We start from the raw sequence: 27,029 nt of genomic DNA, 5'->3' as shown, positions 1-27,029 counted from the left end.
TTTTATAATAATAAGTCTAGAGAAAACAACGGACAAAATTATTTGTTTTTTTTACGTCATCATTTGTTGGTTATACGGTGACTAATATATAAAAATTTATACATAGTCATATACTATATTATATATACATATAATTTTTTGTACTTGTAAACTTATAAAAAAACGTTTAAAAATAATAGACAACATAAATATATAACATGTGTGGATTAAAACGCATGAAATAGATTTTAAAAAAAAAGCACAAATTAAGTGTGTATTCAGAAAAACAAACTTAAAATCACCGGCAAAAGAAAAACAAACTTGAACAAAACAAAAGCTGCAGTCGTCACAGATTTCAATATCTGAAGGTTTATTGGCATATTAGTTCCATCCTCTAATTATCAAAGCTCATTACAGTATTGGTTCATACATCTGCAGGTTCGTACCTCTGCCATACAAGTAATAAAAAGCATTGGACTTTTATAAAAATAGAGTATAATTGTTCTGCCTAAAAAAGAAAAAGAAATTCATTTTTTAGAAAAGATTTGCTTATATACTCGGACTTATACAACAACACAGATCTACATTACACAGAGATTTACGTTGCTCACTGTACTCCTATCTTTACATCCACGTCCACAAGTCCTTGACGAAAATGCTTCTTTGATCACAACATATAATACATAAACAATCAACTTTCCAGGTGACAAGAGGTCAAAACCACTCAGCCATGCATTTAGGGTAAAGCTCACTCTCAGTAGCAATGGAGGAGAGGCCACGAAGCTCCTTCTGAACTTTCCGTCTCTCGTAAAGGACTGAGCACGCAAGGGAATTGCATTTCACTCCGCACTGCACCACCCAGTCTCCCCCACCACAGTGTCTACATATCTGTAAATACGATAATCAATTAAAAAAAACAAGTCATCTACAGAGAGAGATTCACTAAGCTCTCAACTTACCGTGGCTAAGTGTTGCATCTCTCTCTCCAACTTCGAAGTCTTCCAAACAATGGTTGCAGCAGCACCACCATTTTTCAGGCACCGGTTACACAACTGAGCAGAGTCCTGAACAACTTCTCCACACAAGAGGCAATGTTTCGAGAGATAAAAATAATCAATCCTAGCTTTGTGCGAGTTCCTAGAGTTCAAGGGACGTTGTCCAAGGGAGCTTCTGGTGGGACGTGGCATCTCCAAAAACCACTGGTTCAAATCCGCACCCACAAGTCCAAATACCCTCTGCAACGCTGGTATAATCTGTTTGTTGATGTAGTACAAGTCATTCAATCGGTAAGGCGAATCGATGTCCAAAAGAACCAGCGGGTCCACCACCATATCAACAAGTCTAGCTCCTGGCTCCCCATGGATTACAACATAAGGCACTCGTTCGGCGTACCGTGGCTCTGTCCGAGGGTCCGCTCTCATTGCCTTGGTTGCAACGATAGCTGCTGGAGGAAGGAGTGAAGAGTCTCTTGTGCTATAAGTCCCCAGCCGAACTTCTTTCGCAAAGACAAAGTCTTGAAGAGACACTCTCCCTTGTAGTATCCGTTTCCACTGTCTATACAAGTAGGACTTAACCTGCAGAATCAAAAGAGAAAAGCAGATGTAAGCAAGCCACTTCAGTTGTCAGCTGATAATTTAAGAAGAGGGGAAGAAATCAAATTTTGTACCATAGAGATGTTCTTCTTTTCAAAGAAGAGTCTTAGTGACTGCTCCATAGTTTTTGCAACAGCTTCACAAGTGTCTCTCCGAACAGTTTCAATACCTTTTGCATCAAACGTAGGCTTGTCCTGATCGGGACTTTCGTAACTGTACCCAACATAGCGCTTCTTCGTGAGAAGGAAACAAGGTTGATAGACTTTCTCCATCTTTAGAGTGACTGGGTATGGATTCATTTCGGTGATTCCAGATGCGATCTGTTGTCCGACTTCAAAAGCTTCTTTAACAGTTCGTCCTTTGAGGAGGACAAACATACTAACACAAGTAATTAAAATGCATAAGAAAAAAACTGTGATATATATACTTCACTTCATCCAGATGAGTAGATATGGAAATTTACCTATCTGTGTCGCCATATACAACTCTAGCGTTCCAATTCTCATTGACGAACGAAATAGCCTTCTCAAGTGTGCTACGACCACACTGGACAATACTATCTGCCAGCTCTGCACAAGGCATTCGACCACTGAAGCCAGCAGCAGTATAGCCATATGTCACGTTTGCTATCAGCTTTAAAGCAAGCTGCCTCGCATTAAATATCTGGAAGAAAACACCAAATACCATCAAAATTGTAAATTTTATTTTAGAAAAACTGCAGAAAACGTTTGTAGATGAAATCAGAATCCCTAGTCAAAATATTAAGTGTGGACTCTGGTCAAGATTAGGCCTGGGATTATGAACCGGCCAGAACTCGCCAAAACGAAATTTTGGTTAGTTTGGCTAGAAGTTCGGTTCGATTCGGTAGGTTTTCTAAGAAAGTTCGGTTTTTGGTTTGGTTCGGCAATTGGTTACTTCGGTTTTCTTCTTAAAAAAAATTATATCCAAACCATACCCAAAAAAACGACCAAACTAACATAACTAACCAAATTTCAAACTGAAATAACCAAATTTAACCAGAATTTTAACAAAGTTAAACAGATATCTAACCGAAATCAAAAGCTTCGGTAGGATTTCTAAAAACCAAGCTAGCCGAATACCGAATCGAACTTTATTTCGGGTTAATTCAGTAAGATTTATGCTGAACCGAACTAATCAAAAACCGAATTTTCCGAACTAACAGAACCCACATGCCTAATCAAGATAATAACCATACCCGACCAAGAACTGCTTCTGAAGGAGTCAATTTTTTCATTGCTTTTTTCACCATTATTCTTGTAGATAGAATTTCCTCCAGCAGCCTCGGTAGTATTCCTCTGCGCACCTACATGTAAGAAGAGGAGGTGACTATTATGCTTAAGCTAATCAAGAAAAGGATGCTTAAGGGAAATGAGATCATTTGTTTGTATTGAATATGATGACTTTAGATTCAAGATTTATTTTGCTCAAGAAAAAGCAATGCACATTACCTCTGGTGGCTCGTACATAACACTGTTTGGGGTCTGCAGGATCTGATTAAAATCCTGAAGAACATCAAGGTCTAGAGAGTATGAGCTGACCCCAAGGGTGTTCATCTTCAAATGTGCAAGTTTTCCGAGGCATGTACAAAAGCACAGATTATATGCTATGATCATTGAAGGGTACAGCGATTGAAAGTCCAACACAATAACAGGATCCTCGTAGAAGGCAGATTCTGGTTCCATCACAAGAGGTACACACTGCATAGCTGGCTGAGAAGCAACCTACATAATCACATGATTTAGTTAGATAGGCGTGTAAAGGTTTTAAAGATTAACTGCAAGGCATCTATTATGGATGCTGATATAACGCACCTGTTGGTTTCCTGGAGAAATAGCAAGATAATTTTGTGTATGTGCTAATCTCAGAAGCATGGATTCCACTCTGTATTGGGAACCTCGTGACAGAACTGAGAAAAACTCGATGCCGAAAACACGAGCAAGCTCTGAGGTGCGATTTATCTGCAAAAGATGATTTAGTAGGATACAACTTGCATATAAATCAAGTTCAAAATGTTACATACCATGTCAAGCTGGCTCATTATCTCAAGCGTCAAATTTGCTCTGCGTATCACATACTCTATGCATCGGTATCTTGCACCTGCAGGACCGCTTGAGAACCACTGTGTCAATACTTCATAGGGGATCGACGGAATCTTCCGCCTCAAAACAGCCTCCGACACAGCTTCGATAGTGTACATGTTGAGTTTCACTTCCCCGCGGATCAAACGCCATGCGTTGAGAACAATTCTACCTCCGACATGAACACCACTGGCATGCGTGCGGCCCCACTCGTCCTCAATCACCACTTCTTCCACTTGATCAGGACCAGCTACCAATGGATCTGGCTGCAGACTGTTACCAAGGTTTCTCGTATTATCTGAATCATTTCTCGTGGTTGGAGTTGGTGTCCTGGAGATATTATTGAGAAATCTTATACCAAGCTGTGCAGCCCTTTCAGCTAGAAAACCAAGGGATCCACCCTGTATATCCCAGCCCACAAGAATATCCGGATCCCATTTACATACAGTCTCAATAAAATAACTGAATAGTTGCTTCTCTTCAAGGAAGACAGACAACTTGCATCCAGAGAGACCATCAACATTTCTGTAGTGGGATAACAATAGCAAGATGGAAAAAGGCATATTATAGAAGGAAATTACTAAAAGAACGAATATTTCCGCTGCAAAATAAGTAGTTTACCTCTGAGAAATGATATCTGGACTAAATAAAAGTACGAATACTTCAGCTGCAAAACTATCATCATTCTGCACGACGAGAGCTACGACATTGACAGAGTCAAATCGTGGATCAGGTCGAAGGTCCCCTCTAGACTCTGCGTGAACCTGTAAGTTTATAGATATCAATAACATATATCAACGAACCCTTTCCCAGAAAACATCATCTTAAAGTAAGGGCATTCATTTTCGCCACATAGAGCATTTTAATAACAGCAGTAACATAATAGAATAGGCGTTTTCACTCAACTCTTAAGAAATGAGCAACATACATCATAATAAATGTACTAAGACAAACTACTTAACGAGCTGCACATTTTACTTTCTAAGTCCAAGTATTCTCAAGCATTGAACAAATGATTATTACTCTATTAACTGTAAGATCAGCACAACGAAAACAGAACATCATGTTGCTCGCTATGAGGCTCGAGAAATGGCAAATGTGGCATGAATTGATTAACATGAAATGAGGGTTTCATATATACAATTCAAAATGTCCATGACTAATTACGTGTGTAACTTCACAAAAAAATGGGATTAAGTGAAAGCACCTCTATGCTCAGCACTGTAAGCTGTTGCCCAGCGCCCATGCTCGCAGGATCTCGGAATCCAATTTGACTTAAGGGAGTGGCCCCTGATTTCCCATCAGGACCTGAGAGCTGAGACATCTCTTGTGAAACAGTGGTCTGCAAATTAAGGTTAGGACTCTTTCCTTTGCTTTTCAGATCTATCTCAGACTCCGTATAAGCATTTAACTCTGAATTCACAAAAACGTTATCATGCTGCTCCACGTGCTCAGACACAGGCATTACATGATCATCTCCTAACGGTAGTTTTTCTGAATCAATACTAGCATCCACTGGACCTGGAAAATTCAAAAAGTTCAAAACACAAAACATCATTTTCACTTGCTTTTACAACATCCAACACAGTAACTATTATCTTAATCAGGAACAGTGGCAAATGGGCTTTAAGCAATGTATATTGAACCTTTTAGAGGATGTAACTCTACACAATACCTTTGTTATTCGATATCCATTGTGAAACAAAATCCAAAGGAGGGGGTGAAAAGGCAGGGGTCAGTAGGTAAAGGCTTGAGCCGTCATTGAGATGATGCAAGGGAATACCAAGGGAAGCTCCTTGGGAAAGGTGTTTCTTTTCGTTGACTTCAGTGTCCTCCTTGGAAAAAAATGGGATCTCCTTGGAATTCCCCTCTTCCAAGAGAAGAAACAACAAGATATCAGAAGTAATCTCAAGTTTTTGAAAAATATAAGATAAAGAGAAGAATTGATTGTAAGTAGCACAAACTAGAACTAGAACCAGAACAAGATGAGTAAAAGTACCATATCCATCACGTGAAGAATCCTGGAGTCCAGCACTTAGGCAACCGAGTGAAGGGGGCTTCTTGCTTAAGGTTAGGCATATCAACTTTCCTGTCTCAACAGTTACATTGGCAGTTGACTCTTGCTCATCCCCAGATTTTTTGACATTATTTATATCATTCCCAACAAGTTTATTGCCGGCCACCAATATGCCTGATTCCACAGTTTGTGATTCCTTATCAGCGGAATGAAGTTCAGATGACTGAGTGGATATATTAAAGTCACAATCTCCTGCATCTGTTGGAGATATATTTTGAGGAGCATCGCCAAAGTAACGTTCACTAACTTCTGCAGAAAGAGCAGGACCTGGTTTCTTGTCCTCAGATCTCAAGGTAGCCATGCGCTCCTTTTTCTTCCCACCCCCAGAGTCTCTAGTCAGTGGTAGAACCTTCCTAAACTTCTTATGTTGTGAACTAGGCGAGTCCCCAAGGGCTAATCGTTTTTTCCTCATCAAGTCCCGCAGCGAATATCCAGCCAAAACGCTTCCGCCAATCGTGTTACAAACATCTGCTTGATGTTCTTTCACTGGAACAGTATAATTGTTCATGGGGTCGGAACTAATCTTTGGTAAACCCGGCTTATCGCTAGCATTTGCACTGTCAAAGTCCTTCTGAAGATTTTTAGTCAAGGATAAAGGTAAAGGCCCCCATACAGACTTGCTAGACTTGCTACTCCTAGAGAAGCTCGTATGTAACTCACTCTTTCTGTATCGCTGGAATGAATTTTCGTATGATGCATCTGAAGTTGAGATATTGGGAACATCACTAGAGACTTCCGTGTCAATAGATTGTTTGTCTGATGAAGGTACAGGTTTCGTCGAACTCCCCAAGTCAATTTGATCCTCCTGAGAATCAAGAATGTCTTGACATTCCTTTTGGGATTGGCTCAGATAATCTGTACTAGCCATTTCAAGAACCTTGTTCATAGACGCTAAAGGAACCAGAGGGCTAAGGATTGTTTCCCGAAGAATTTCATCATCGGAGTTTATGTCCTCTGCAGCCTGGGATGAGGCAAACCACTTAAAGAGACCCAACGCTTCAGCATCTTGTATTTCAGCATGTATATCTATGTCCGTGGGTGTTTTCATATACGCATCATTTTCCAGTGATGCTTCTCCGCTCTCATCAAGTGGAGAGAGCTTTTCTGATGCAGGAAACTCACTCCCTGTACCAACCATATGACTCAAAGCCTGCGGATCGGTAATTTCAGGTTTGGCATGCATCTCTGAAACGTCAGAAGACACTGCAGCAGGCTTCATATCAGGCGAAGGCATGCCAACTTCGTGATACATTTCTTTTAGCATATTCTCAAACCCAATATAATCTGACATAGTCTTAAGCACATCAGCTGCAGAGGGTTTGCCAGGATCAGGGGGTATAGGTGCATCATACACGCCAGTCCTTTCATACTCCTCCTGAGAAAACAGTGACAAGGTTAGGTCAGGGAAGAGACCAACAAAATAACTTCAAAGAATAAAACTAATAAAGTTAGGATGAACCTCCCAAACTGCCACAAGCGACTGAACCATCTTAGTATCAGACTGGGCTTGTGAGAGGGAGTTGTACATTTTCAACTGTTGATTGAGAATATCTACAAAAGAAGAAGCTAGTTTAAAGGGTGTCTCTTCGTACATGAAACAGAGACAATCATACTTCGTTTCAGGAATTACCACTAATAGTAGTATCTCCCTCAAGTTCACAGAGGCTCTGACGTCTGTATTGGTGACTCTGCTGGCTCTGGCTCAACGGTGTATCAGATTCTTCAGAGAGATTCCACATCCATTGACCTGGGATTGTTGACAAACTCCAAACAGGGAAACTGACGTTTGCAGCAGCACTAGAATCTGCCTGCTACATTGTTTCATTATTGTGAAATAAAAGAAGATAGTAACTAACTATCAGAGTTTCAAAAAAAAAAAAGTAACTAACTATCAAACAATATGTTGCCGAGCTTCAAGTATTTGACGATCTACCTTTATACTAGCCACTTCGTCAATCCCTTGTCCCACACAATCATCCAAATCAAATTTCCTTGCATGGAACTGGTGAGGCACTGGGCTACGAAACTTCATCTTTGATATATGCACATGACCCATTCCATACAAATTATAGTCAACCTAAGGAAATGAACAAAGAAACTTCAGGAGTGGACTTAAGCTTCAGAAAAAATACAGTGTATAATCAATCTAGAAGCTATGTTCATATGTGAAATTGCTAAAGTGAACAGAATACCAAGTCGCTAAACAATGTCTTGTGAAAATACATAACAACGAAAGATTACCAGAAACTGGAGAATAAAAGGAATATGAGACTCGTAAGGTTGCAAACTTCTACCAAGAACAGCACCTGCCTAGAGAGAAAGGAGACAAAAAATCGTTATAAGTATACTATTTCCACTGAGTTCTGTGCATTATACATAAAGTACAGAATAACGGTGGAGTGGTCTCATCAAAATATTCATACCAGAAGAAGACTGGCAGCACGAGACACATCTTGTGGACGGTAGCTATTATACTGTTAAGGTGAACAAACAAGAAACTACCAAAGAAAAGGGTAACTGCACCAAAAGTAAATACAAAAGATACAGATAAATCTTCACAAACGCCTCCTCTGTTGAGTGGTACCCATAAAACTTCTTTGCTCTAACAATCTCACAATCATGAACATGTTGCCTTTTTGAAGCAGCAGTGCCCTTTAGCTACAAGTCCATATCAAGCAGACACATACATAAACGCAGCTCATAGGGTAAGAAACCATGGCTAACTTTTGGTATGTAAAAAAAATACACACACCTTTAGAGCCTTCTCCAACTCAAGTGATATGGTAGGTATGATTCCATCAACTGAAGCAAAGAAAGAAAAAAACATGAAACATGTTATTGGTTGCTTGAACTAGTCGATAGAGTGGTGGCTTGATTCATACCTCCGTTATGCTGATCAAGTGGAATATCCGAGCATGGGATATAGAGATATGGTAATGCCTGCAAGAGAAACAAAGTTTTCTAACTCAAAGGAAGCCACAAATGTAATAAGGATACTGGCATGTGCCAGAGGTCCCCAGTTCGAGTTCTAGTGACAGCTCGGACGAAATGAAAAAGCTTACACGATGAATGTGCAGGCAAGTCTTCTGACCAGAAGGTGTGGAACCATAAACCCTTATGACAGGGACTTCCTTCACTTCGCCACCTTCAAATTCCAGCAACAAATCAGGTTATAATCAAAGCTGTAAAATTGCTTGAGAAGACTTAATCTAAACGAAAATGGTGATGATGTTGGTGAAAAGTGGAAGCTTTATTTTTTTTTTACCTTGGAAGCTGCTGTAGCAAAGATCATAGGCAGGGATGGGAGCAGCCATGTAATAGTCGATCGAAACGATCCTTAAGCTGAAAACATTCGGACCCGACAGAGACTCAGCCATGTCTGCCCTCTGAGACTTTGGTCGGAGCCCTGAAATTGTGATTCCCGCCGGTTGGTTTAGGTCTCCACAAAATCCGAAATTGACAGTTAGCCAAGCGGTTTGGTTCGGTTCGGTAGTGGAGTAACTTAGTGGGCCTGATATGTTAGTGGGTCGATTTGAATATATAATTAACATTTTTATATATTCGGGTACCCGTTCGGTTCTGGTTCAGTTCGGTTATTTCGGATATAGAAATATAGAAACCATTCGGATATTTGAGGATCTCAGTCCGGTTCCTGTTTCGGGTATTTCGGTTCGGTTTTTCGATTCCGGTTTTTTTTTTGCCCAGACCTAGTTATTTTGATGTTGAATTAGACTGCAACTTCGGAAAAGGGAATTAACAAGGGTATGGTATCAATTGTTTGTCTCTGGATCATTTCAACCGCTGTGTTGCCTTTGGTAAGGTAAATCGTTTACATAATCTTCTTTTGTGGAAAGTGGAAACTTCTCTTGTCAAGAGAGTCTTTCTTAAACTATCTATACCATACGTAGAAGCATTTATGAAACGATAGCTATTCAGAACAGCACCACTTTTATATACTAACAAAAATTATACATTTTTAGGTACTTGAAATATCCAAATTTCCTTTGTATTCGAGATCTGATATCGGATACTTGAAATATCCAAATTTGTATAAGGATTGAATGTTTTTGATATTATACATCTTTAGGTACTTTTTTCTGGGATTTTCAAGAAAATTATACATTTGGGTTTATTTTAAATTTTGAATATATATACATTTTTCAAAAAATGTTATATTTTTGGTTACATTTTTAGTTTTTTGAATATTTTTTGGATGATAAATGTGCGGTGTTTTTGAAAAAAAGATGATAAATGTGCAAATCTCATTTGACGATGAATCGAATTATGTAAGAGTGAAAAATGTATTTGTTTTTACAATTTAAGAACATTGTTCGCATACGTTGATAAATGATAAAAGATAAAAAAAAAAACATCTTGGTCGTCAGAAAATTGGTTCAATCCAGTGTTTTTAAAACCGGACCGATTAGCGAACCAAAACTTTTTTTGGGTCATAAGTCATCATGGTTCGACCGGATCTGGACCGGGTTCGATCGGGTTTACTTAGATTAAACTAAATTTAATGATGTTTTATAAATAATATGCATATCAAATAAAATGTTTAAAAAGTCATAATGCGTAGAAAAACTTTAAAATAAAAATTAAAATCTAAAATCAATATGAAAAGCACATTTAAACTTGATTTGCATATCTTATCACTCTAAATTTACATCATCTTTTAAAAAAAAATTATATACACATTAGGTAAAAGTTATATTTTGAAATACAAATTTCACAAACGTAAATGTTTCAGTTATTTACAGTCTTCAAATAAGTGATCATGAAATAAAATTTAAACAAAGTGAGAAGTAAACAAAAACAATATGTTGACGTAAATATTAAACTTTGTGAATCTGGTAATTTATGAATTGTAGAGATAACAAAAGAAAAAGATTACAGAGGATATTTTATTAATCTTTAATAAATCTTATATTTACTTCATAAAAAATAATTGTTTCATTAACAAAATTTTGGCTTATATACGAACCGGGGTTTGACCGGTTCATTGGGTCATCGGTTCCTGGGTTTTTGACGGTTCGATAGGAATTTTTAACTGGTTCAACTTTAGTTGGTTTTAGCATTAATCTAACCCGGATTATTTTTTGTTCATGGTGCAAGCCCCGGTTTGGTCCGGGTTTAAAAACACTGGTTCAATCAAACAAGTCGATGATTTAGAGAAACCAAAGCCGGTTAGAGTTTTAATTAAGAGCTGGTGTACGATAGGAGGAAAGGAAAGGAACAGTGTGAAACTCAACCATTTTGGTACACTCTCTCTCTCGGCGATAAGGGTTTTGCAATCTAGACATGTCTCAGGCAAAGAAGAAGCAATCGCCACTTCCGGAGGATGTCGTGGTTGACATCTTGGTGCGTGTACCGAGACGTGACTATTCGAGAATGTCCCTCGTTTCGAAGCGCTTCCGTTCGTTCGTTTCGTCGCCTGAGATATAGGCGAGACGATCTTCGCTGGGCTGCACTGAGCATTGTCTCTATGTTGTACTCTATAACAGGGCCAGCCATGTGGACCGTTTGTATACGCTCCGCCAGAAAGAGAAAGAGAAAGACAAAGACAAAGACCCATCTGAGTCTTAAAAAAAAGTGTTTTTTGATTTTTTAATTATTATTTTTTTCAGATAAAAAGAAAAAAAAATATCAACCAATCCCGGGCTGGCACATGTCGTGGAGTCCACAAATAGTGCAAGAATTCACTAAGAAAGAATCTTTATTCAGGAATTTTAATGATTGAATCTTTAGGGGTTCACTGATTATTTAATTATTATTTTCCTAAAAACTACTCCTTAAAGATTGCTTCTGTGGATGCTCTAATCCCTGGGCTTCCTGATATGCCTCGTGATGGAAGCTTTGTAGCGGTGGGTTCAAGAATATATGTGTTTGATGGGATTAAATCTTTCAGCATCGACTGTGCATTCCACACTGTGCAACACTCCCGAGGATGCCTGTCCCCATGTCTGATACAGTCGCTGACGTCATCGGCGGGAGAATCTACGTCTTTGGATATCTCGGTACCGATCAAAAGTCACATGCGATGGTGGTATTCGATACAGAAACACAAATGTGGGAGGATGGGATGACAAAGCCAGTGATGGAGATACGTAATGCTTGCTGCTACCTGGTGGTGGTGGCTGATAAGATGTACATGAGGGGTCTCCAGAAGAGCTTTGTTTACGACCCAAAGGAAAGCAAATGGGAAACAGACGAGATGCTGAGTTCCAAGTTCTGGGAGTACGCTTGCGTTGTTGATGATGTTTTGTACTTTTACTCTTGGTCTGACAAGGAATTGAGAGTGTACGATCCAGAGCACAAATGTTGGGGAGTGGTGAAAGGTTTGGATGATTTGTTGCCTGAGATGATACGTGTTGGTTGTTGTTGGGCAGTGACTGTGAGTTACGCTGGCAATCTGCTTTTGTTTTTTCGTAAACAAGAAAGCACTGGGGAGATTTGTTTTGAAGAGATTTCGCTGGAAAGATGCAAAGGGGGTCAGATTTGGGGTAAAGTTGATCAGTGGTGTGATCATGGTCTTGTTGCTGGTAATTTTTGCATTATGAAATCTCTAGATGTTGTGCTTTGATCCAACAACACTCTCATTTTTATAAATTTGTTGTGATTTGGGGGGGGTTGTTTAGTGAGGATCGGAGGGCATTTATAACTGCTTCTCAATAAATGGAAACATGTTCTGAGTTTACAAAAAAAAATGTCTCTTGAATTTTGAGATGATCATGCTTGTGCATAAATCGCTTTTTTTTTAAGATGGCGAGTGTGTCTCGATTATTTGCTTTCTTTAAGACCTGCATTAAGATGAGGGAGTTCATTAATTAACTCGTTGGTGTAAATTTATAGAGATAATAAAACTACTGATGTGTAATAACGTCTATTTTTATTTTTTTTATTGGAACTAAATAAAAATGAAAATTACGGCATTTTCTTTCCTATATAATGATGTGTAGTGAACAATCATAATTTAGTAATCATCATCATTCTTCTTCTACGCGCATCCAAACCCTAAGTTTCTATTCGAGTGAGAGAGACTGAAGATGACGATGACGACGACGACGAGAAAGAACAAATTGTCGGTGAGGAAAGATGCAGTCTGCAAAAAAACCTTCGTCTTCTTTGCAGAACGCGCGAGCGGCTACGGTTCTCAAGAAAGCGTTGGAGCTCTCGGAGCTATGCGGTGTGGATGTGTGCATCATCTGGTACGACCTTGAAGGGAACCTAGTCAAGACTTGGCCTGAGAACGAGGAAGCCAAAGTTAGAACCATGGCGGAGAGATACAGCATGTTAAGCGAAGCAAGAAAAGCAACAACCTCTCAGGGTTTCTAAACAAGAAGATGATCCGCGACAAGAAGGAATCTCTCAAAGCAAACGATAACAAATTATTCCAAGAAGTTCTCAGAGCTTGAGGATTCGTTGCAGGCTCGCTTACAGAAAATCAAAGAAATCCTTCATCTTGATCAACCCCAGGAGACTACTCTTGTTTCATCTTCTAATGATTCCTCGATAATTAATGCGTATCATCATCAAGCATCATCACTATTGAGTTATCCGAGTAGTAGCAGCGAGAATTGTGTTGATGTATCCACCACCACCACCACCACGTCGATGAATCATCCACAAAGCAAATTCTCGATCTTGTTGTATAACCATGAGAATGGTGAGTTCACTCAGTTAGCAAACTCATCTGCTCTTCCAAGCTTTGAACAACAGCCGCAGATTCCGTGTAATCAAGATTACGGTTACTTGGATTTACCACTTGGCGAGCAAGGCATGAGAGGCTGCAACAACTTTGATCTTTCCACGTTATCAACCATTCTTCCTTCTCCTCCTCTGATGCAGACACAAACCCCAAATTTCCAGCAGTCACAACAGGCGTATGATCAGATAACATATTTTGGAAGGATGCTCTCTTAGGTCCGAAGAACAGATAGTTTGACTTGGGTCAACACTTTTTTTATTATCTCGTGTCTGTCTGTTTACTATTATTGTCAATCAATTGAATAGGCGGAGTTTCTAATTTCGTAAATTCTATATGTTAAAGTTGTCCAATATTTTTGTAATTGTCGTAAACCCTAAATGTTAATTATGAGAGACTTCTTTTTTTGTTGTTTCCATATATGAATTGAACCGAACTACCGTGACTCTAGTTTGCAATAAATGAGCAGTAAGAAGAGAATCATGAGAAGTTAAATTTTGATTAACTCAGAGATCTCATTGATGTATGGCAGTGCTTGATCATTTTAGTTTCTTCCAACAAATCCTCAATGCTATTCACAAGGTTGGCTGCACTTTCAATTATTAATCAAGGTGGTCTCTCTGGTGTTGTGTATTGGATCACTTTTCTTAGCTTTGTTCCTTTATCAGTATTGAACTGGTTCCCAATAAACAGAAACATGTTTTCTGTGTTGTTATCTGGCAGTGGGAAGAAAACTCTGTATGCTGAGAATATGTAGAGATGATGGATACTTCATATGGGAACAAATACAGCCGCAGATGAAACTTCTTCAATGGTGGAACCTGTTCATTGATGCTGCCTGCACTTAGGACTAACCACTAATTCTAATAGAGAATTCTAGGCAGCAGTTCTAGCCAAGCTTAAATGATAAATATTATAGTGGCTTCTCTTTCACAAATACAATGGTTTAAGACAATTGTTTATAATTGTAATTCGACAAAAAAAACTACTGTATCATATTATAAGATTCTACCAAAACTTCCATCAGCAAAATGTCAGCTCAAAAGCTTTTACTAGTCAACAAACATCTCTCATCCTGAGTTCGGCCCTTCTTATAGCTTCCAGGCTTTTTTGCGGTCCAAGCTGTGGTAGTCTTTTTTTCTTTTTTTTTTTTGTCACTGAATACTTCATTAGATAAAGGTAGAGAATGAATCCACTAGGCCCCAGTCAGAAAGTTCAATACTAAGAGAGATGGGATTTAAGAGCCCTCTTAGCTAAACAGTCTGCGGTAGTGTTTTCAGATCGAGAAACATGGGAGAAAAGGATGTTTGCAAACTCATAGGAGATCAATCGGATGTCTTTCACAATTCCGATGATCTCTTTGGACTGAGTATTGCCGGATATAGCTCCGATGAGCGTTCGATTGTCCGGAGAAGACCCTGAGGGTCGGGAACTCCAGGTTTTTGAGCCATGCATAGCTGTGACTGTCTCATACTTGAAAAAAAAACAGAGAAAGATGACCAGATGAAGATTATGAAAATATATCCGACTTTTTCTATTTCAGGTATTTTTTCAAATTTTCAACTTGTATATATTTTGTGGTATATTTTGATTTTTCAAATATATTTTTAGTTTCTTATTTCTTTTTTTTTCTTGGATTTTTTGTTATATTTTCAGGTACGTTATATACAAATCTCATTTGATATTGAATCAAATTATGTAAGAAGATAATAAGAAAATATATTTGTTTCTGACATCGATTTAGAAAATTTTATAATAGATGTAAAGTTTACTTTAGTGTATTTTGATATTTTTATTCTAAAATAGAAAAATTCTATTAAGTGAAACTTATTCTAATACCCTAGACTATATTTACGAAGTGATTTTGCCACATGTCATCTCTACAATCAATTTCACAAAACAAATATAACATGATTACTGAAATTGATGACATGGCTTCCGAAAAAATATGGCATGGATAATTTTATTTAATGTTGATTTATATTTTTGGAAAACTTATTAGAATATAGTAATAATTCATATATTACATTTAATATTGATATTTTTTTTGGTAAACTTTTTTAAAATATGGTAATAGCTCATACATCATGCATAAAATAAATATATTCATATATAACATTTCAAATTTTGAAATATTATTACTTTTGTATAATTATTCAATTTGAATTACCAAAGCTTTCAAAATTTTCTACTATTTTTTTTAAAAAATATATAATCGTAAAATCATTAGTTTCTTATATATCTACAAATTTTATAAATATTGTTTAGGCTAAATTTTTGATAATTATACAATTTTATATCATGTTTATTAGTTTTATACAAATTGATTTAATATATATCAAATCTATATTAAATATTAGTAAGAAAATAGTAAAATCTATAATATTTAATAAATTTTATTATTAAATATAAATTAGATTTAAAAAATTCCTTACTAAAAACACCTAGTATATATTATTTTCTGTTAATTGTGGGATGGATGGTGATGCAGAAAACGATCGGAACCGTGTGAAACTCAACCATTATATATATATATAGTCTCTATGTAGGTGCTTGAAATTAGGGTTTTTCACTTTTGTGAACAAGCATATATTGTTGACAAGTAAGGTTTTGCAATTTACACACGTCTTCCAATAGTAGGGCAGAGAAGAAGCAACCTTCGTCGTCGTCTCTGATTACGTCACTTCAGGAGGACGTCGTGGTTGACATCTTGGCGCGTGTACCGAGACGTGATTATCCAAAAGTCTCCCTCGTTTCAAAGTACTTCAGGTCACTCGTTTCGTCGCCTGACATATACGCAAGACGATCTTCACTGGGATGCACTGAACATTGTCTCTATGTTGTCCTCTATGAAGACAACCGTATGGACCGTTTGTATACGCTCCGCCAGAAAGAGAAAGACAAGGGCTTGGTCCTTATCTCTGGGCTTCCTGATATGCCTCGTGATGGAAGCTTTGTAGCGGTGGGTTCGAGGATATATGTGTTCTGTGGGATGATGATATCGAGTGCTTTCTTCATCGACTGTACATCCCACACTGTCCAACATCTCCCGAAGATGCCTGTGCCCATGTCTGCTCTACTCGCTGACGTCATCGCATGGAGAATATACGTCTTTGGATATTTCGGTACCGATCAAAAGTCACATGCAATGGTGGTGTTCGATACAGAAACACTATTATGGGAGGATGGGATGACAAATGTGATGGAGATATGTGATGGTTGCTTGGTGGTGATGGCTGGTAAGATGTACATGAGGGATTTTGACAATAGCTTTGCTTACGACCCAAAGGAAAGAAAATGGGAAACGGACGAGCTGCTGAGTTCGAAGTTGTAGGAGAATGCTTGTGTTGTTGATGATGCTTTGTACTTTTACGATTATTTTGGCACGGAATTGAGAGCGTACGATCCAGAGCACAAGTGTTGGGGAGTGGTGAAAGGTTTGGATGATTTCTTCGCTGAGATGAGACGTGCTGTTTGTTTTTGGCCAATGACTGTGAGTCACCCTGGCAAACTGGTTTTGTTTTTTAATAAACAAGAAATCATTGGGGGAGATTTGTTGTGCGGAGATTTCGCTGGAAAGACGCAAAGGGGGTCAGATTTGGGGTAAAGTTGATCAGTGGTGTACTGATCAATGATCATACTTTGATTGCTGCTAATTTTTGCATTACGAAATCTCTAGATGTTGTGCTTTGATCCAACAACAGTCTCATTTTTATAAACTTGTTGTGAAATGGAAACATGTTCCGAGTTTGCAAAAAAATGTGTCTTGAATTTTGAGATGATACTTGTGCATAAATCGATTTTTAAGATGGCGAGTGTGTGTCTCGATTCTTTGCTTTCTTTAAGACGCGTTAAGATGAGGATCTTGGATTTCGTTAAAAGGAATAAAAACTCAAAAATGCATCGTCTTGAATTTTGAGCTGTTTGTGTGCTGTGTGGCCCTGTGGCAGTGGAAGTGAAACAGTTTCACTGAAACTCTTTACACCCAGAAATATAAGCTCCACGTGATGGAACTATCAAACCATGGAAGCAGGAACGATGATGACTGCGCAAGTTTTTGCATGAGAAATTGAAATGACCCAAATTAAATGATAGAATTGACATAAGGACGCAGTGGTCTAATCCGAAATGCATAGAAGGTTCCGTTGACATAGCACTCAGCACACTCATGAATGGTCTGATGCTGTTTTTGTTTATTGGAAACCTTTATTCATTGAATCAGCTTTGCTATACGAAACATATTGGTATGATAAATTTTGAAGAAACTAAGAGCAGGTTTATTGCAGTGGCTTAAGTAAGGTGCTTAAGGCTAATTGCAATTAAAATAAATGATAAATGGAAAAAAAGAGAAAAGGTGTTGCTTAATTAAGCACGGGAAGCGTCGTTTCTTCTTTGCCAGGTGTCGCAGTGCTAATGGCTGAAGGAGAGGTGTCCTTCGCTTCCTTCGCGTTTTTTCTTTTCCTTCCTTTCTCTCTTTCTTTCTCTTTCTCTCCTCACTGCGGCGAAAGGCGACATCTGATGCGATCGGTGGGTGTGTTCGACGCCACGGCTGCGTCTCTGTGGGTAGCTGTTGTCGACGACGGCTAACGACGTCCTCTCTATCTGTTGCTCTCCTCCACCAAGGAAAACAGCGACATCTCTCTCCGTTTCTTTCCTCTCCTTGGCGAAAGGGGAGATCTCTCCCGATCGGTGGTTCTGTTGGACGATCAGGCCACGTCTCCGTCGGTGGCTGTCGTCGAGGAAGGGAAACGACGATCTCCCTATCGTTGGCAGAAGATCAATGATCTGCAAATTCTGTGGAGCCTATGAAGTTGCAATGAGAGAGAAGACATCGGGTCAAAACGAAAACGATGTGCTCAAACTAGCTCATCAAATATTTTTCAACAACCATAAGAAGAAATTTCTCCTTGAACATGCGTGGAAGGAACTGAGGAACGACCAGAAGTGGTGTGAGCTTTCATCTGCTATGAATGAAGGAACCTCTAAAAAAAGAAAGTGTGAGGATGGTGGTGATTCTTCAACATCTTAAGCAGATTCTAAGAAGCGTCCACCGGGTGTTAAAGCCTCAAAGGCGAGTGGTAAGAAGACGGTTGATCAAGAGAAGCAAGTGAAGGAGTTTGAGAGGATTTGGACAATCAAGCAGAAGGAAATGGAAGCTAAGGAACACTTGTCTAAGATGAGCATGCTTGATAGTCTTATTGGAAAAAAAGAACCTTTGCCTGAGTATGAAGAATCCCTTAAGAAAAAGCTAATCAATGACTTGTTCTGATTCTAGTTGTCTATCAGTTTCTTGTTCTGTTTATTGTTATCTTTCTGTTTCTCGTTTCACCGGATGTTCTTGTTGTGTTTAATCAAGTTCTTGTAATGCTACAATGTTCATGTTTCGTTTAATCAAGTTCTTGCAATGCTACAATGTTCTTGTTCTATGTTTTATTGGTTCTTTTTCTGTTGATATTGTTGTTGATGTTGTTCCTGTTGTCACTTGTTCTATGACACTGATGTTCCTGTTTTATTGTTTTGTACTCTAGTATCACGGGAGTGGAGACTTGGACAAGAACAGGAGAGAGTGGAGAGGCAGACAAGACCACGCGAGAGTGGAGCATTGTATTGTCTTGTACTCTTCTATCACGGGTCTTTGTATTGTCTTGTTCCTGTTTTGTATTTGGTCACGGGACTTGTACTCTTGCATTGTATTGTATTTGGTCACGGGTTGTGTCTCTGTATTTGGACACAAGATGTCACAAACAGACCTATAAAATATTATGTTTCACTTTCTCATTCTCACCACTCTTGCAAGTTATAAACAATTCATTCTCACTCTTAATTCTCTCAATTCTCTCGTTGCCATCAAAAGATCATTCCCTTCCGCTTGATTAAACAATCCATCCTCACTCTCGTTGTCATTAAACAATCCTTTCTCATTCTCGTTGTCATTAAACAATCCATTCTCACTTTTAATTCTCTATATTCTCAAGTTATAAACAATCCATTCCCTTTATTCTCTCAATTCTCTCGTTGTATTATCTCTTAATTCTCATCACAAGCACACTTATAAAAATCTTAAAAATTTCATCTCATGGCATCTTCCTCTCATAACAATTTCGAGGACTCAATGGATGAAGCGTTCGATCAATATTTTGATCATAAATTCGATCAAGCATTTGAGAATTTGTGCAATACTTTTGGTGATCAAACAGAAGGAAGGAAGACAAGAAAAAAAAGAGTTTTTATCGAAAGAAACCGTGAAGAAGGCTATCTCCGGTTATGGAATGATTATTTCAGTGATGCTCCAACCTATCCTGAAAATCTATTCTGACGATGATTTAGAATGAACAAGTCATTGTTCATGCATATTGTTGATCGTCTCTCCAATGAAGTTCAATTCTTTCGTCAGAAGAAAGACGGTCTCGGAAGTCTTGGTCTCTCTACACTTCAAAAGTGTACAGCAGCTATACGTGTGTTGGCATATGGGCCGGCGCTTGATGCGGTCGACGAATATCTCCGGCTCGGTGCAACCACAACTCGGTTATGTGTGGAAATTTTTTTGGAAGCAATAATATATTTGTTCGGCGATCAGTACCTACGAAGACCAACACCGGATGATCTTCAATGTCTACTTCATATTGGAGAGCTTCGTGGATTTCCCGGGATGATAGGAAGCATCGATTGTATGCATTGGGAGTGGAAGAATTTTTCCACCACTTGGAAATGCCAATATTCTCGTGGTTCTGGAAAACTCACAATCGTTTTAGAGACGGTTGCTTCATATGATCTTTGGATATGGCATGCGTTTTTTGGACCTCCAGGTACCTTAAATGATATCAATGTTCTTGATCGCTCACATGTTTTTGATGACATAATAAATGGTCAAGCTCCACAAGTGAATTTCTCGGTCAACGGAAGAGAGTATCATTTGGCTTACTATCTCACCGATGGTATTTATCCGAAATGTGCAACTTTTATCCAATCTATTCCAATTCCACAAGGGCCGAAAGCAGTTTTATTTGCTCAACGTCAAGAAGCTGCCCGAAAAGATGTCGAACGTGCTTTCGGAGTCTTGCAAGCTCGATTTGCCAATGTTAAAAATCCGGTTTTTTCTTGGGATAAAGTCAAGATTGGGAAGATTATGAGAGCATGTATCATACTCCATAATATGATAGTAGAAAACGAACGAGATGACTACACTCAATACGATGTTTTGGATTTTCAACAAGGCGAAGGAAACGGAAGTTCACATGTCGATCTCACCTATTCTACAGATATCCCTACAAATATCGCCAATCAGATGGGTGTTCGAACAAGAATTCGTGATAGACAAGCGCATCAACAACTGAAAGGTGATTTGGTTGAACATATATTGTGTAAATTTGGACGTGATCAAGACAACAACTGAGCTTGGATGTCTCTTTCAAATTATTATCGGTTATTTTACTAATCTTTGTTGTAATGTTTTTATGTTTGTATTTTTAAAGCTATGTTAAAAATGTTATGTTTGACTTTGTTTTATTTAATAAATAAATTTTATCTTTAAAAAAAAATTATGTTTAAAAATAAATATAATATTTTTTTATTGTTAAGATCCATAGTTAAGCAACTACCAATAAACCTCTATAATTAAGTGTATCTTAAAAATTTTAATTTAATTTTAATTGTTAAAAATTCATTAAACAACATTTAAGAGTGCTAGCAATAAACATGCTCTAATGATTGCTACAAGCCAGGGTAGGAGTTAAAAGAATTAAATAATATGCCATAAGTCAGTACTTGTCCAAAATTGTCTAAGAACTCATGTAAATAAAATACGTATAGTAAGAATGGTGATCAAAATTGTTTGATTGTAATTCGACAAGAACACTGGATCCTATTTTAAGATTCTACACTGGATCAGAAAATTTGTAAAGCTTTTACAAGTCAATACGCAGCTCTCATCCCGAGTTCTGCCCATCACAGTTGAAGCTTACGTCAATGGTGGACCCTTTCATTGGTGTGAGGGCTTTCAAGGCCGCATCAAGGCTGCACCAAGACCATGATTATCGGGTGAAACCTAAAATGAGTTTCTAAATATTTTTTTTTCTATTTTATCTGATTTATTAAAAAAAAAAACTGAAAGCAATCGCGGGCCGCCACATGTTGTGGAGCCCGCAAAACAGTACAAAGATCACTCAAACATCGATCCTTAACTGGCGCTTTTGGTTACCGATTTTTATGTTTTTGTGGTCACCCTAAGAAACTGCTAAAAGCCCCCGATGCACATTCCCTAAAGTAGCAAATTCACAGAAATTGCATGCTAGTGTGGGAACTCGTTTTTTAACAAAATGGTGTGGATCATTTTTCCAATGGTTTTCCGACGGAGACGTCTGTCAGAAGTACCGCAATTTGGGCACGATGTAATCGTCACCGTGAACACTATGAGTTAGTGTATTTGTTGGTCAAAATCAGAATTGTTTTGAATGAGAAAATTGAGGTCCAAAATGAATGATATAAAAAAGCTTGTAAAATTTTATATTTGGCTAAGTATAAAAACTAAGCAAATGTATCACTTTGGGTATTTGAGTTTGAATGTTGATTTAATTGATTAATTAGACTTTATGTCAATTAGTCTATATTAAAATCTTATTCTTAAAATATTTTTGTATTTACACCCAACAAAATATATTGATGGATTTTTATTTGGTCAAAAACCGCTTTATGACTTGAAAAGAGAAACATACAAGAGCTATGAATTAAGGAATTCAAATTCCATTATTGCACTTAAATGGTACGTTTTGTTGACTCCATAATGACATAACGTGTCTTCATTTTTCTGTATAAAAGGAGCACTTGCGTTAACTCATATGAGACACATTCATACGAACGAATGTAGTAAAAAGTAATTTTTCCACTTGAATATTTGATTCTTTATTTTTGTGTTTTTTATTTCTATTCTTTTCTTTTGAGTCCAAAATATACACAAAACTAGTTTCGTTAGGTTTATGATAAAATGACCCAAATCAAAAGATTTTTTGCAGTTGTATCCTGAGACTCATTACGTTATCGAACCGTCTTACTACGATACGTATTTTGAGTTAAGGAAAAAGATAATATCTCGACTCTGCAGTTGTATCATCATTTTCTTAATCTTTGGTATAATTTTATCAATTTTATTCTTTACAATATTCAGTTATTCGTAGTTTATATAATACGGTTCTATCAGCTAGAAGCACATGAAATGAAGTGGTGAATTTGGTTCTCTCAATCTTTGCAATGATAGTTTATAGGCGCTCCCAATGAGAATTTGATGACAGGAGTTTACAACTCCATTGGTTTTGATCAATGGTGAAGCCATGTCTTTTGATGAGGTTGAGCACATAATCATGCTCTTTGCTCGTTTGGAAGGAATGCTTAATTATATTGGTTTGATTATCAAACGCCATGGAATCTTGGTTTTGTTATGTGGTGTTGTATACTTTCACTCTCTGCAAGGTTTTATAGCCTAGCTCTACACTATTGCTATGATTACAAAATGTTGTATTATGGAGAACGAGATATATAGTGGTGCAGTATGCAATTAGGGCATTTGAAGAAGCCTTGGTCTCTGTCCCTATAGCTCTTGCAGATAACAGTGGATTGCAGCCATGCATTGAGCACTTTCTGCTGTAAAATCTCAGCAAATCAAAGTTAGTGATCATGGGATTGTTCTTATTACTACTTAATACTTATTGGTTTGTTACTGAATGATATGGGGTACATTTATTAAAAATGAATTGTTTTTGTTGTTCAGACAGGGAGATCCCTTGTCACCTTACCTCTTCATTCTTAGGCACGTGCCGAAATGCTGAGAAGAACGGCTCCCTCCAAGGAAGAGTTGCGAGGAGGTGTCCGAGGGTTAATCATCTGCTTTTTACAGATGATACAATGTTCTTATGTAATGCAATTCTCACTAGCTGCAATGCACTCGTGCAAATTCTCTAGAACTATGAGAAAGCCTCATGCCAGAAGATTAACAAACTGAAGTCTTCTATTACTTTCTCGGGCAAAACACCTCATGCAATGAGAGAAAACAAGTGAATTCTATATTAGGTATCTCAAAAGAGGGAGGCTTGGGGAAGTACTTAGGGCTGCCTGAACACTTTGGCAGGCATAAAAAAGACCTATTCACGTCAATTGTGGATAAAATCAGACAAAGGGCAGCTAGTTGGTCCACTAGATTCCTATCAAAAGCTGGAAAGCTTACCATGTTGAAGTATGTCTTGTCAGCCATCCCAACATACACAATGTCATGTTTCCAGCTCCCCATGAGTCTCTGCAAAAGGATACAATCAATGTTAACTCGATTTTGGTGGGATGGGCCAAATGAGAAGAAAGAAAATGTGTTAGGTCTCTTGGGAGATGCTAACAAAACCTAAAGCAGGAGAGGTTTGGGACTCAGAGACATACAAATTTTCAACCAAGCCATCCTCGCTAAGTTAGCATGACGAATTCTCACAGGTCCAGAGAGCTTACTGGCTAGAATACTGGTGGGAAAATACTGTCAAAACAAAAACTTCCTAGATGTTGAGACGCCTCATGCATGTTCACATGGGTGGAAAGGAATCCTACATGGAAGAGATCTCCTAAAGGAACATCTAGGCAATGGCCAAACCACAAGAGTGTGGAAAGACTCTTGGATATCACTTGAGGACACAACAAGGCCGATTGGACCTATTCCGGAGGAACACCTAGACCTAAAAGTGGCAGACAAATTGACCTCTGAAATGGAGTGGAATAGCACTAGACTAGAAGAGATCTTACCAGCATGGGCGGCTAAGATCTAGTGCCTCCATCCAAGCATTAAAGGAGCTGAAGATGCATTCATTTGGCAGCCCCTACAATCTGGGATCTACTCAGCTAAGTTTGGTTACTACTCAAAAGCAATGCAAGCAATCTCACAAGAAAGCATTATCTCTCCAGAAGGCTTCAACTGGATCAAAGACGTGTGGACTGGACCGTATTCACCAAAGATGAAAATCTTCTTGTGGCATATCCTCCATAGCGCGTTACCCCTTGGAGAAAACCAGTAGACAAGAGGCCTTATAGCGATGAAATATTGTCGTCGATGTCAGGAAACTGAATCAGCAGTTCATACTTTCTTTATGTGTCTGTTTTCTCAAAAGGTTTGGGAGAAAATCACACTACTAAATGCAGTTCACATAGCTGCAGGAAATACTTTCAAAGAGGTGGTTATAGCCTTCAGGAAGATGCCTTGTCTACCTCCTTCAGAAATCTCGCTCAATGTCCTCCCATGGATCTGCAAGACTAACTGGACTTCCAGAAACACCTTGATTTTGAGAAGCGACTGATATCCCCTGAAGACACATCAATAAATGATATCCGCTTAGCAAAAGAATGGAGCAAGGCTCAAAGAGATACAATAGCCTCAAGAACCTTACCCCCGCTTAGAAGAATCCCCAGCAGTTTCGTCACAGGCTTACCTCCTGAAGGAGAAACGGTAAGGTGTATGACCGATGCAGCCTGGAAGAAGGATCAACAGGTCGCATGCCTTGCTTGGATCTTCACGGGACCGTCGCTGCAAACATCGATTCAGGAATCGCGCTTCCAACGCTTTGTGGGATCACCTCTGATTGCGAAGGCCTTAGCAATGCGGACATCCATGGTTTCCGATTACATCACTTCCAGAGGACGTCATGGCTGACATATTGGCGCGTGTACGGATATGTAACTATCCGAGAGTTTCCCTCGTTTCAAAGAGCTTCCGGTCACTTGTTTCGTCGCCTGGGATATACGCAAGACGATCTTCCCTGGGCTGCACTGAACATTATCTCTATGTTGTCCTCTATAACTGGGCCAACCGTGTGGACCGTTTGTATACTCTACACCGCAATAGCAGCCACTTGGTCCTAATCCCTGCATGGCGTCCTGAAATGCCACCTTATGAAAGCTTCGTAGATGTGGGTTCAAGGATATATGTGTTTTCTAGGATTAAATCTTACATCATCGACTGTACATCTCACACTGTGCAACATCTCCCGAGGATGCCTTTCCCTATGTCTGCTCTACTCGCTGACATCATCGGAGGGAGAATCTACGTCTCTGGATATCACGGTACCGATCAAAAGTCACATGGGATACTGGTGTTCGATACAGAAACACAAACGTGGGAAAGTCCGATGACAGTGCCAAGGATGCAAATACGTGGTGGTTGTTGGTGGTGATGGCTGGTAAGATGTACATGAGGAATTTTCAGAATAGCTTTGTTTAGGACCCAAAGGAAAGCAAGTGGGAGACAGACGAGGTGCTTAACTCAATGGAGTGGGTGAAGGCATGTATTGTTGATGATGTTTTGTACTTTTACGATTATTCGGACAGGGAATTGAATGCATATGATCCAGAACACAAGTGTTGGCAAGTGGTGAAAGGTGTGGAAGATTTGATGGCTGAGATGAGACGTGTTGTTTGTTTTTGGGCAATGGCTATGACTAATTACGCTGGCAAACTGGTTTTGTTTTTTCGTAAACAAGAAAGCACTAGAGAGATTTGTTTTGCGGAAATTTCGCTGGAAAGACGCAAAGGGGGTCAGATTTGGGGTAAAGTTGATCAATGGAGTGATCATGCTTTGATTGCTGGTAGTTTTCGCATTATGAAATCTCTAGATGTTGTGCTTTGATTCAACAACGCTATCCTTCTTATAATTCTGTTGTGATTTGGGGGTTTCTTAGAGAACAGTAAAACTTGTTGTCATTTGGGTTTTGTTAGAGAGCAGCAAGTGAGGAAGGCATTCGTTTGGTGTATTGAAATGTAATCAAAATATCTCTCTTTTCTTAAGTTGTGTTCCTTATAAGTATGTAACTGCTTCTCAATAAATGAAAACATGTTCCCAGTTACAAAAATGTATCTTCAATTTTGGGATATTTGTCTGCTGTGTGGCAGTTGGCCAACTCCTCTGCCTTTGAACAACCTTGTAATCAAGATTATGGTAGTAATTACTTGGATTTACTTACTTGGGGGAACTAGGCATGGCAAGCTGCAACAACTTTGATATTCCTCTTCCATTTTCTAGCAGTTTCCATCAGTTTGACCATGAATTTATGCAGCAGACACAACCGACCTATAATCAGATACGATCTTTTGGAATGATGTTCTCTTAGGCCTTTCTTGTTCTAGAAACTGATAGTTTGATTTGGTCTGGTCAACAATTTTTTAACTGTTTTTTTATAATTTTTTTTTCTTATCATGGTTTGATGCGTGAGACTTCCTTCATATAAACTTGTGATTGTAACAAGTAAATGAGCTCGATACCAAATCCACCAGTTAGGCTTTTAGAAAATAAAATTTAAAACATCAAAAATACTAATATCAAATTAGGAAGAACTCCTTTTGGGTATCTACAACGATGGAGCTGCTCTTGTGGCAGTAATGAGAGACTACTGCAAGAATTTTTCACTCTTTACGTACTATTAATAAAAGTAAAAGGTGGGAGAAAGAAGGAAAAATTGTTAAAAGATTTTTTTTTAAGATACTTGCATAAAAATGTAGAGACTATGACAATGTTGTGTTTTTTGGATTGGTAAAAAAAAATTTGCATTTAATTTAAGTACTTA

The 27,029-nt window shown here is 38.4% G+C and overlaps 2 protein-coding genes and 3 pseudogenes across 3 annotated transcripts; 4 read left to right on the top strand and 1 right to left on the bottom strand.

Moving 5' to 3' along the window:
* Positions 1-693: 693 nt before the first annotated feature.
* LOC106300279 (DNA polymerase zeta catalytic subunit) lies at positions 694-9,179 on the bottom strand. 2 transcript variants are annotated; one of them, XM_013736386.1, is made up of 22 exons: positions 9,013-9,179; positions 8,810-8,892; positions 8,630-8,687; positions 8,500-8,549; positions 8,293-8,405; positions 8,171-8,213; positions 7,989-8,057; positions 7,681-7,824; positions 7,378-7,558; positions 7,207-7,298; positions 5,670-7,122; positions 5,346-5,540; positions 4,878-5,191; positions 4,292-4,434; positions 3,613-4,195; positions 3,404-3,550; positions 3,041-3,313; positions 2,788-2,895; positions 2,035-2,234; positions 1,646-1,949; positions 939-1,553; positions 694-867 (listed from the first exon to the last, which is right to left on the bottom strand). In XM_013736386.1, exons 1-22 carry the CDS (start codon positions 9,122-9,124, stop codon positions 694-696), a joined length of 5,454 nt encoding a protein of 1,817 aa, XP_013591840.1. In that variant the 5' UTR covers positions 9,125-9,179. The 2 variants fall into 2 exon arrangements, with proteins under 2 accessions (XP_013591840.1, XP_013591841.1); XM_013736387.1 differs by having other exon boundaries at positions 7,378-7,555.
* A 1,869-nt stretch (positions 9,180-11,048) lies between these two features.
* On the top strand, positions 11,049-12,330 carry LOC106297999 (annotated as a pseudogene).
* Positions 12,331-12,842: 512 nt separating this feature from the next.
* On the top strand, positions 12,843-17,145 carry LOC106297998 (annotated as a pseudogene).
* Positions 17,146-18,232: 1,087 nt separating this feature from the next.
* Positions 18,233-18,721, top strand: LOC106297997 (glutathione S-transferase T2-like). The gene is made up of 2 exons (XM_013734108.1): positions 18,233-18,401; positions 18,486-18,721. The coding sequence occupies exons 1-2, from the start codon at positions 18,233-18,235 to the stop codon at positions 18,719-18,721; spliced, it is 405 nt and encodes a 134-aa protein (XP_013589562.1).
* A 2,696-nt stretch (positions 18,722-21,417) lies between these two features.
* Positions 21,418-26,095, top strand: LOC106297996 (annotated as a pseudogene).
* Positions 26,096-27,029: the final 934 nt, after the last annotated feature.

The sequence above is a fragment of the Brassica oleracea genome, chromosome C6 (assembly GCF_000695525.1).
Source record: "Brassica oleracea var. oleracea cultivar TO1000 chromosome C6, BOL, whole genome shotgun sequence".
NCBI classification, from domain to species: Eukaryota; Viridiplantae; Streptophyta; class Magnoliopsida; order Brassicales; family Brassicaceae; genus Brassica; species Brassica oleracea.
Note: the sequence above shows the minus strand (reverse complement) of the source record. Positions and strands in the feature narration are given on the sequence as shown.